The sequence below is a fragment of the Nelumbo lutea genome, chromosome 1, assembly GCF_056320005.1.
Source record: "Nelumbo lutea isolate HS-2025 chromosome 1, American lotus-T2T, whole genome shotgun sequence".
Classification (NCBI taxonomy): domain Eukaryota; kingdom Viridiplantae; phylum Streptophyta; class Magnoliopsida; order Proteales; family Nelumbonaceae; genus Nelumbo; species Nelumbo lutea.
Genome location: NC_142684.1, coordinates 171,351,641 through 171,364,158, shown reverse-complemented (window position 1 = coordinate 171,364,158; position 12,518 = coordinate 171,351,641). Strand labels below are relative to the sequence as shown.

The 12,518-nt window shown below is 37.9% G+C and overlaps 1 protein-coding gene across 7 annotated transcripts in view; it reads left to right on the top strand.

The window, feature by feature from the left end:
- The window catches only part of ATSUV3 (ATP-dependent RNA helicase), a 33,809-nt gene that overhangs the window by 17,318 nt on the left and 3,973 nt on the right, over positions 1-12,518 (top strand). For all 7 annotated transcript variants that reach the window (XM_088960612.1, XM_088960614.1, XM_088960616.1 and 4 more), the window contains exons 8-10: positions 3,792-3,960; positions 5,168-5,280; positions 5,919-5,999. In XM_088960612.1, coding sequence (XP_088816738.1) covers positions 3,792-3,960; positions 5,168-5,280; positions 5,919-5,999 — 363 coding nt within the window. The remainder of the gene's footprint in view (positions 1-3,791; positions 3,961-5,167; positions 5,281-5,918; positions 6,000-12,518) is intronic.

Below are 12,518 nucleotides of genomic sequence, written 5' to 3'. Positions count from 1 at the left end.
TACTCCCTTCCTGAACTATGAGCTTATCCTCAAGCTCGAATTCAGGGTGGGTGTCTTATAACACAGTCAAAGGAATACCGGATAGGTGGAATGATTTTTCTTTCCTGGATCGGGTTCCAATGAAGAGGGTTCATCCTCAGACAGCTCTAGTGAGATACCAAGATTTGACCATGCGTAGTTGCATTCTTTGCCGTGGCCAACTGCAGCCTTAAGGTACTTCTGAGATGTCTTGAACTGTAGAGTACAAAGACTGTGAAGGTCAAGCTGGTGCCACTGAACCGCATCATCTGGATCCTCTTCTATTGCCTGCTTTAGTGTGTACAGAGCCCGCTCTTCCACTTCCGTCAAATCATTATGTCCAGTTCCAAACGTTGCTGCAATTTCATGCTGAGCCTTGTGAACCATGGTGAATCTTGCCCATGCTATTCGAAGCTCAATTGTTGCAGAGTCCCCTTCTCAGAGTATTGAAGCCATTTCATTTGCAGACCTTTCTGCATCCTTGATACGATGAAGCGCAACAACATATCGAGTTGACATGCAATTAGGCTCCAGTTTTGCTGCCTTCTCCAGGCACTTTCTAGCACTTCTATGATCACCAGCCAAATAGTATGCATTAGCAAGATTCACCCAGATAGGTGCAGCCCTAGGATCTGATCTGACTGCAACTGACAAACACTATTTTGAAACATTTACAGCCACAACATGAGGCATACAAGCTCCTTCACCAGCACTTGCCCCCAGCACCTGCAACAACTTGAAGATATGCAATCCCAAGATTCTACAACACCTTGACGATACCGGATTTCTGCTTAATCGGGACATTCTGGGTGTTGCTAACTTGCGCTAGGGCAATGACCTGTTGCTCGCCCGATGATTCTGCCACGTCTGGCCGGCGGCCGGTTGTGGTTGCAGCCTCTTCCGGGTTCCTTTCCTTGCTGGAAAAGTACAACTCCATCAAGCGCCTTAATTCTCGGACATCGTCCTTGATCTCGCGCACCTCCGTGCTGTTTTCCACGATCTTGAGCTCCAAATCCTGAACCCTAGTCTTCAATTGCTCAAGGTCACCCATGATGCCTTGCTCTGATACCAAATTGTTATGGGGCCGAGAATAGGATCTCGTCACGGGTTGGTCCACGAGGAAAACCTCCTATTTTCCCTTGTTTCTCCCTTTTCTTGAAGAACCTATCTTGCCATCCTAAAAGGTGATTTGTTCAAGAGATCACCAACTCTTCTTTGCTCTCTTTCTTGACTGAAATTTTCGATGGTTTTATTCAATATTCTCAACTCCTTAAATAGGAGATTACAAGAGATAAGAGTCCTACTTTTAGGAAGTCTCCTTGATAATTAGGAAGACTCCCTACTAGTCTATCCTACTGAACTAATAAGATAAGATAAGATAAGACTCCTTTAATCTATCCTACTGAACTGATAAGATAAGATAAGATAAGACTCCCTTAATTTATCCTATTGAACTGATAAGATAAGATAAGACTCCCTACTAATCCATACTATTGAACTGATAAGATAAGAACACTGAATAGATAAGACCCCTATTAATTCCTGCTACTGAAAGCAGATAAGGTAAGAATACTGAATAGATAAGATAGGATGAAAACACTAAATTGCTGCTGCTGAGAACACTAAATTACTGCTGTTGCTGCCAGCACCCACATCACACTAGTTATTATCACTTTAAAAATTCCATGGATCTTGGGATGGGTGATACTATTGAGTTAAACGAACCTATACTTGACCTTACAAGTCAATGAACTTTATAGCTGGGCATTGTTGACCAGCTATATCATCTTAAAAAGCTGGTAAATAGAAACAATGATTTAAAAGGCATGTCTTAGGTGTGCTTAGGTGCATAGGTGAGGCACATCGACATGAGAACTCAAATCAATTCATTCATTCCTCCATGTTTTTGCACTAGGATTGAGATGTAATTGAGACAATTTTGCTATTTTTTTGTCATGTCTATTGATGTCGCGTCAGATCTCTTGACCAGTGGATTGTACCTTCTTTGTCTTTTAATGAAAAATTCCTTTTTACTATAAAAAAAGACACCTTATGGGTGGGCAGTCCTGCTAGAACTAGAAATTGCAGAGGTTATAAAATTATAACTATTGTAAGAAAATTTAATAACTTAGATGCCCTTTGATAAACCTGAAATTTCTGAATTGAATGATTTGTTTCTTTGTCTTTTAGTGGATAAAATAATTCATCATCATCATCTATAAGGCTTGTCCCAACAATTTGGGGTGAGTGAAAAATCTCCTGGGGGCCATTATCTATTAATGTTTCTATCTATCTGAGGTCTTGGGAGAGGTAGACAGAATGCAGGCCTAACTTTTGACATTTTTTTACACAATTTCCATTCTCAGACTCAAACCTTAGGGATTGGGGCAATGGTAAAATCTCAATATATCTCTCAATATATCCAAATATATTAGAATAAAAAAAATTCCAAACATCTCTCTATTTCCCCAGTATCTTAAAAATTTTCAACATATCAACAAAATTTCCAATCGTTATGTGAAAATATCCCAAATTTTGGTGAAATATGAGGGGAATTTGCCAGTCTTTCCCAAACCAATTGGAAATGAATGTTACAATCATGAGACATAGAAAATGCTTAAACCATAATTTTATATGAAATTAAGAGAAATGTATTTGAAATTGTTGATTCTAGGCCTTTGAAGCAACATCTTTATTGGAAATTTCAAAACATAAAGATCTTTTAAATTTTTATTTAAATAATTAATATAGGTACTTGCTTAGAAGGCTTGCTGCTGCCTATTCTAAGAGCTCAGTCTGGTTTGACTAATTACAGACCTGGTCTATATGTGTATAGTTCACTTTACATGGCCCATACTTGTATATGCCTATGACATCACAATTCAAAATTGAGATAATTTTAAGGAACCTTAAAGAAAAGAGTTAGGATATAAAGGTTATATTTGGTTTTTAAGTACTCACCTTGCATAATAATAAATTACATGTTTCTCTCAACGCCTATTTAAGATATCTTCTATCAGTTATTGTACATGGTGGGAAGTTATATTTTAGGTTTTGAGTGTAATTATACTTTTTTTAACATTTCCAGAAGCTTCATAAAAAATCTTTTTTCCAATTTTTAAATCTTTCCCAAATTCTTATATTTTTTAATCTAGCAAAATTTACAATGTTTGCCTAGTGTCACATGGAAAAATACCTGATGAAATCAAAACTTTGAACCATGAAGCTTGGATCTATATGGCAATTCAGCAATTCCATCAGTTGATGTCAAGGTGTGGAAAGAGGCACTTAACATCTTTCATATTTAACAAAATTAGAGATCTCAACTTTGATCTTATCTGTAATTTTGTGGATCCAAGAAGTTTTAACTCAATAACAGACAGTTTAGCTTGGAACAGTGGTGGAAGGAGCATTTCTCTGTACTGACTACTGACAACTTTTTACCCACCTAAGGGTTTTTTTTTTTTTTGTAATTGAAGAGGACTAGCCACTTTTACTTGAATTTGAATTATCTGTAGCACTTCTGGTGTTCAGATAATAGCAGATCACGATTTGGGTGGGTATTTCACCTTGAAAGGCCAGAAAGGTGAGTGAAAGCTGTGGTCACTGATTACTTCCATCTCACTGCTATTTTGAGTGTACTTGTATTTTATAAATCGTCCACATGTTGAAAAATTGAACTTTAATGCTGCCGATTGGATACCATCCTGATTGTTGAAAGCATATCTTCTGTCTGTGCAATTAGCTAAGTAAATCTGCTTCTTAGAATGCAGGCGACAATGTTCAATGATGAAAGTAGCCAATTTGATGTTCTTGTTGCCAGTGATGCCATTGGGATGGGACTCAATTTGAACATTTCTAGAATTATATTTTCAACATTGAAGAAGTTTGATGGTACAGATATGCGAGAACTTACTGTATCAGAGATCAAACAAATTGCAGGTATACCCTTATCTAATTTAGCCAGGCATTATTTCCATCTGATGTGTTAATCTAGTCAGAATTTAGGCATTGTTCAGTATCTCTCTCAATATAGGCATTATCTTTGCCACATTGCACATGCACCACAAAAGGAACTATCTTTTCAATTCTTTCAATTCTACAAAAATCCTTCATCTTTCGGCATATTTGCTTAAGCAGACTGAGATTAGATCACTATATCCTAGAGAAATTTCAGGGTCTCATAATGCTATATAATGTCAATAGCTTTCAGGTTGAAATGCTATTTTATATTTCTAATATTTGTCATTATCTTCTATGGTTCTTCCTTTATTCCCAATCCTGTTGGAGATCAGTGAATAAGATCTTATGCAATTCTTGTAAAGAAAACATTAAATTTTGGGGTATGTAGGTCATAGTTATCAAGGTACACCTAGGTGAGGGCCTAAGTGCTGTGATTTAAAAGGTGCGCCTAGGTGAATAGGTGAGGTGGTGCATTTTAAGGTATGCACCTCACCTAGCCCCCAGGTGCAACACTTTGAAAATGCACGTGCCTGGTGCGCCTAGGTGTGTGCCTTTTGCAAAGGTGGTTTTTAGAATTACGAATGCATAATGTTTAACATCACATTAGCTATTTGAGATAATGCATTTGGGAAAAGAATAAAGAGATTGAGAGTTTTACATGATTGAAACATATGATTAAAAGTAATACTGCTTTACAAAGCTAGTTTTGTAGTGTCTTTATATGCAGAATTCATTATTGTTGGCTTTTTTTCTCAGTATTTTTCCAGTTAGAGATAAAAGTATGAACATTTCAACATGGATAATACCCAATAATTTATAGATCTTGTTTGTTAGATAACTATTGCTTAACTGATGCCTAGGCACCTGCTTAAGCGCTTAGGCCACAAGGTTTTACTTTGTGCATAGTCTCGCCTTGCTACCTTGATAAGTATGATTTAGATATTGTGCATCATTTGTAATCAATACTTGGCTAAAACTTTGGAGCAGATTACTAATAACAAATGGTGGTGTTTTTCATCCAAGGTTGTGAACCATAGAGAAGGTAAAAGGTGGTTATCCATGTTTTTTGAAAAGTTTAAATAATGTCTTCTCCCCTGAAGCTTGTTTGATATATATTGAGTCTTACTGGTTGTCCAGATGACTAGTTATTGTTATTTTTTTGTTTTGCGTTTTCTTTTTCTTCCAGGTAGGGCTGGCAGGTTTGGATCTAAATTTCCTTGTGGGGAAGTGACATGCATCGATGTAGAGGACCTACCTTTGCTCCATTCATCATTGAAGTCTCCCTCTCCTGATCTGGAGGTGATGGTTTTATCACTGTTGTTGGATGATTGAAGCTTGTTTACTGATTTTTTATGCACCAGTGTTAACTTTTTTTTTTGATAAATGAGTAAAATTTTGTTAAACCAGCAAATAAGAGTTACATGCAACCCATAGAAAGGCGCGAGATGCGACCTTTCCTTTAAAGTTAGTTACAGAGTTATAAGTACAAAAGAAATTACACAGAAGCCCAAAATAAAGCATCCCGGAGAACCCCTTGTTTTGCAAGTGAATCAGCCATTGAGTTTGTTGATCTGCCTACCCACTGAACTCTGATTGTGTCATATTCTTTGTTAACCATTTAACCTTTTTGAGAAGATCTCTAAAACCCCAAATCACAGTGTCCGGATCCTTCAGCCAACCCACTATCACCTGGGAATCCCCTTCAAAGATTAGATGCTCAATGCCTAGCTGATTTGCAAGCTGGATTCCTTGTACAGCAGCAAGTAATTCGGCCCTTAACGAGTCTCCCACACCCGCAGGATCTGAGTACAAAGATATTAACTTTAGAGGATAGTCCTCAATTGGATATTGTAGTCATTTATGCACTTATGGTGTGATTATAGGTCATGCTTTCTATATTTTTTCTTTTCTAATGAATCATATACTTTACCATGCAGAGTGCTGGATTATTTCCTACCTTTGAATTATTGTTCTTGTACTCACGTTTACATCCAAAAATGGGCTTCCATCAGATACTGGTAGGTAAAATTTTCAGCATCTCTCTCTCTCTCTCTCCCCCTTTATATGCGCATGTGTGTGTGTGTGTGTGTGTGTGTTGCAAGGATCAGCACTGGCTTGAACACGGTACTTTGGGTGACCTTTAACTTTTGGAATATGGTACAAAAAACAGTAGCACTGCCTTGCTCTCCTCACTTTGCATGGTATTTATACATTGGGCTTTTTTTTTTCTTATTCGTATAACATTGGATGAAATTAGGACCAAGAACTGACCCCATTTTAATGTCATTAAGTCAATGGGATGAGATGAACGGGTAAAGCTAACCTGAATTCAGTTAGGTGGTAATTCCTTTGATACATAAGGGATATGTTTACTCTTAATGAGGTAAGTAGTTGTAAGATGATACATTTTCTTTGACATGGATGGACTACAAAAAAGGTCATAGTGACTGTTGTATATTTTGTACTCAAATAATATATTCTTTCTAAAGTGTTGAGGAAACTAATATTTCCTACCCATGGTGTTGGGCATGGAATTTAGTTGATTTATTTGGTTAATCACTATGCTACCCAGATATGGCAATGACATGGCTGGGCATGGTGTTAGATATGGAATTTAAACTAAAATTTGAAGTACCTAATGCGATATGACACTCTTTTACAAGTATTATCCAGAAGAGAAAGTGAAGAGAAGAGAGAAGGAAGAGGAGAAAAGAGAGATTTGTGATCAAAACTCTGTGCTGGCAACGCCAACATTTTTGGTATTTATATTAGGGCAACCATAACATAATATAAAAGAGCGGGAATCACAATAGTACCCCTACAATACTAAATAGAAATAAAACAAAAGACAAACAACCTATAAATAGCCTTTTAACACTCCCCCTCAAGTTGGGACATAGATGTCAATCATGCCTAACTTGTCACATAGATCATTATGCCACAAGTGATGTAACCCTTTTGTGAAGATGTACGCAAGTTGATCTTCGGACCTGACATAAGGGCTGCACACTTCCCCTTTGACAACCTTTTCTTTGATAAAATGCTTGTTTACCTCAATATGTTGGGTTCTATCATGCAGTACTGGGTTAGCAACAATGTTTATGGCTGCCTTGTTATCACAATATAAAGTCATAGTTCCATCAATTGTAAATCCCAGCTCACTTAACAATTTTTTTTAGCCACATTATTTCAGCCACTCCTTGAGACATTGCTCTATATTTAGCTTCAGCACTAGACCTAGCCACCACATTCTGCTTTTTACGTCTCCATGTGACTAGGTTTCCTCCCACAAAGGTACAATAGCTGTTGGTAGATTTCCTATCATCCAATGACCTTGTCCAATCTGCATCAGTATACACTTCAACCTTCAAATGTCCGTGCTTTTGGAACAATAAACCTGCACTTGCGAATTTCTTAAGATATCTAAGAATTCTTTCAACTGCTTCAAGGTGGGTGGTCTTAGGGGCATGCATGAATTGGCTAAGAACACCCATTTCATAAGCAATGCTTGGTCGAGTCATGGAGAGATATAGTAGTCTTCCTACAAGCCTCTGAAATTGCTTTACATCTTTGATGATTTCACCTTGACAATCACTTAATTTGTTTTAATGCTTGGCCGAGTCATGGAGAGATATAGCAGTCTTCCTACAAGCCTCTGAAATTGCTTTACATCTTTGATGATTTCACCTTGACAATCACTTAATTTGTTTTTAGGATCAATAGGATAATCAACGGGTTTCACTCCCAATTTTTTTGTATCCTGTAACAGATCTAAGACATACTTTCTCTAAGAAATGAAGATACCCTTTTGTGAGCGGGCAACTTCAATTCCAAGGAAGTATCTCAAAGGACCTAGATCTTTCACCTCAAACTAAGTAGCAAGAAATCCTTTAAATTTTTGAATTTCATATTTCCAATCACCAATAGGAACTATATCATCAACATACACTATTAGGGCTGCAATTTCCCCTTCCCCTTTTTTCACAAGCAATGTATGATCAGATTGACTTTGCTCGCTGCCTTTTTGTTGTACAACTAGTTGGAATCTGCTGACCAAGCTCTTGGTGATTGTTTCAGGCCATATAATGGCTTCTTCAACCTGCATACCTTTTGTTCATTACCTTGAATCTAGAAACTAGGGGGTTGTACCATGTACACTTCTTCTTCAAGATCACCATTTAGAAATGTATTCTTGACATCCGATTGGTGAAGGTCCTGATAAAAAGTTAGTGGCTAAAGAGAAAAGAACCCTAATGGAGTTCATCTTAGCAATCGGTGTAAAAGTTTCTACATAATCCACCCCATACATTTGAGTGAACCTTTTTGCCACTAAGCGAGCTTTATACTACTCCACTATGCCATCAACACTATGTTTTACTATAAATACCCATTTATATCCAACTGGTTTTTCCTCATGCCTACACTCTGCCTGAGGAGAAACAAGAAAGAACTGCTCACTCTCAAAAAGGGAGACATCCATAGAAACCTGATATTTTTGAGAGATGGGCTCAAAGCATCGGTACCCCTTTTGAGTTGTAGGGTACCTCAAGAAGATGCAAGGAATAACATGGGGATCCAATTTCCCATGAGTGGGTGATAGGTTTTGGACAAAACAACAACTAAACACACGGAGAGGAATAGACAAAGGAGGAGCCTTGGAAAACAGAAGTTGATGTGGGACTTTGTACTCTAACCATCGAGAGGGCATGCGATTAATGAGATAAGAAGCACAATGGATAACTTTAAGCCAAAAGCGTTTGGGGACATTCATATGAATCAATAATCATCGAGCCACCTCAAGAAGGTGGCGGTTCTTCCTTTCAGCTACACTATTTTGTTGTGGTGTTCGGGCATAGGAGTTACAATGGAGTGATCCACGTGAAGCAAAGAACTTCGTGAGATCATTATGAAAGTATTCTTTGGAATTGTCGGATTGGAATATTTGGATTTTGGTTTGAAATTGGGTGAAGATCATTCTTTGGAAATCTTGAATATTTTTTGGAACTTCATCCTTAGTTCGCATGGGATACAGCCTTGTGTACCTAGAGTAATCATCAATAAAGGTAATAAAATACTTGTAGCCACTTTTAGATGGTAAAGTAACTGGGCTCTAAACATCAGAACGAACAATATGGAAAGGAAATTCAGATTTATTATTCTTTGAAGAAAAACGAGTTCTACAATGTTTACTCAACTGATAAGTTTGACATATCAACTCTAACACTAACACCGACTTAAACAACTCTGGAAATACAATCTTTAAGGAATCAAAGGATAAATAACCAAGACGATTGTGCCATAAATAGGCTTGACTCTTACCAGACTGACTCTTAGACTTTGTGATTGCAAGATCAGAGATTCTGTGATTGCAAGACCAGCTTTATTCTCCAACAAGTAGACACCATCTACCATATATTCTCTACCAATCATCTTCCTCGAAGCCAAATCTTGAATCACACAATAAGAAGGGAAGAAGGTTACTGAATAGTTTAATGAATTGGTGATACTACTAACAGAAAACAAATTAATAGGGAATTATGGAACATGTAAGACATTAGAAAGGGTAGGACCAAAAGGAAGAGAAATGGTTCCTTGACCAACTATGGTAGAGAATGAACCATCAGACAGTCTCACTTTGTCTCTTCTAGAGAGAAGATGATAGGTCTGAAAGTAAGTTGACTTACCGGTCATATGTTTTGACGCTCCATAATCAATTATCCAAGGAGAGTTAGAGGAATGAGACGATACATGGAGAGCTGTGCGAGAATTACTTGATGTAGATGCATATGAAGTTGATGGAGGAGGAGCATCCATTTGACGAATTGCCCTACCATAAAGTTCTAAATGGTCACGGAAGGAATTAATGATATCCTCCCTAGGGTCAGAACCAGATGTGTATGTTTGAGTTGTAGTAGTAGTTGGGGGTTGGTTCTCCTGAGTAGCTATGTTTGTTGTAGTGAGCTTTCTTGAACTTTGTTGTCCTAACTTCTTATTCAGACCTGAACCCTGTTTTTTACTCAATTCCTAAGCCCATTTTGGCTTCTCATGAAGGTCCCAACATGTGTCACAAGTGTGTCGAGACTTCTGGCAATGCGTGTACCATAATTTTTCTTTGTCATCCACCCTTATTTGAGAGTCTCCCTTCTTAAGGGGATTTACCCCACTTGTAACAACACTTCATTTCGTTGCCAGCATGACTGCATCTCCCCTAGAATTATTCATCAGATTTCTTCTACTTTCCTTTGACTGTACTAGAGCATATACCTCTTGGACAAATGGGAGATCCTTGCTTCTAGGGGTGGATTCGAGCCGAGCCGAGCCGAATAGTACCAGGCTCGAGCTCGGCTCGTTTTATATTTTATAAAAATATTTAGAAAAAATATTTTATAAAAATAAAAATTATATATAATTTTTTTATTTTATATTTAAAAATTAAGAATTATAATAATTAATAATTATAATCTTTTTATTATATATATTATTATATTATATATATTCAATATCAAATATATATATATATATATATATATTCGAGCCAAGTCGCGAGCTTCACGAGCCGAGCTCTAGTAGGCTCGAGTTTGGCTCGTTTAATAATCAAGCCATTGAATTGGGTTGGAGCTCGGTTGAAACCGAGCTGAGCCAAGCTTTTCACGAGTCAAGCTCAAGCAGCTTGTGAAAAGCTCGGCTCGTTGCCACCCCAACTTGCTTCCACGGATTTGTACTCTAATGGATTCATACATAGGGTTCAGGCCAATGAGGAAGGCAAAGACTTGCTGCTGTGAAACAAGAGACCTATACGCTTTGGCATCTTCATCACACTTCCAATCTACACCTGATAGCAAGGTTCAAAAAATCGTTACATATTGGCTAGTATTAGCCGATACGTATTGTATCGGGCCCTTCTCAATACACCTCTACAGGGGTTGTATCGAGTCAGGGCCTAGTTCAGAGGGTAGCTAGGACTTAAACCGGCCCCTCTGAACCAAAACCGAAAAAAATAAGTAAAAGTTAAAAAAATGGACTGATACAGTATCGATACTTTGAACCTTGTCTGATAGTGATCCAACTCCTTCTAGATGAAAGACGTTTGAATAGTACACAGAGAGACTCCTCTCCCCCTGTTTACAAGTAGAGGATTCTGCGTGTAACTAATAGATTTTTGCATAGTGGCACAATTCTGAATTGGTTGACTTTGCTTGTTCCCAAATCTCATAAGTTGTTTCAGCCCACATAAAATTTCTTCTCACCTGAGGTTGCATAGACACTAAGAGCCATGACATTACCATGTTATTTTCCTGGTTCCATCTATCATGTTCAGCACTCCCAGAATTAGGTTCTTTAATTCTTCCATTTATATGTCCTATCTTTCCCCTTGCAGTAATGTATAACTTGATCCCCTTCGACCATTCTAAGTAATGAGACCATCAAGAGGTATGACAGCCATAGGGAAGGATAAATCCATACCCCCACTTGGTCCATTCTGCATTTAGGAGACACCAGATGTGCAGAATCTTCACTATTCAAGATAACTGGTTCAGATCACACTCGAAAGAGTTCCAAAAAAGAATTAGAAAAAAAATACAGTCCAACCTATTTCCCTTTCACACACTATTATTTCTAAAAAAAAAAAATGCACCAGGAAGCTAGAGACAGCCACCTTTTAATTCGCACAGTCCTTCATTCACCAAAAAAATGTTTTACTGCTGTTACGGCACCTACAGGTCATCACCGACATACAATCTAACCACCGGATTGCTGTCACAGCACACACAGGTCATCTCCAACCTACAAACACACCACAAAGCTGCTGTCACAGCACATACAGGTCACCTCCGACCTACAACCACCACAAGAATCACTCGATCCTATAAAAAAGGAAGGTACAGGTGCTGATCACCTCACATCAGTTGATTGATCCCCTATACGATCAGGAAAAAAATAAAAAACGGAAAGAGAGAAGCTTCTGAGATCAGTCCAAAGATCTACCTTGGTTCTTCAGAGAAAAAATTCAGCAGCAAGTGAAGGGCGAAGACAAAAGAGTGCTTTCTCGATCTTCTTTCAGATCAAATGGGCCTGCTCTGATACCATATTATCCAGAAGAGAAAGTGAAGAGAAGAGAGAAAGAAGAGGAGAAAAGAGAGATCTGTGAGCAAAACTCAGTGCTGGTGGCGCCAGCTGGTATTTATATTAGGGTGACCATGGCATAATATAAAAGAGGGGGAATTACAATAGTACCCCTGTGATACTAAACAGAAAAAAAAAGGCAAACAGCCTATAAACAGCCTTTCAACAACAAGTATCCGTATATTGTAGTTGAACAAATGGAGTCTGTCTCGAGGTGGAAAGTTTAACATATATTTCATCATTGAGGGATTGTAAAGGGTTACCTGTTGTGGAAATCATTCTGCCAACTGCAGCTATATTGCCATTTAGTTGGCCAACCTTGGAATCCATCTGATGCGGTTTTCACTCTGGAATCCAATCTGATTATGGGATCTCATTTAACCTGATTGGTTTTTTATATATATTTCCTTGTT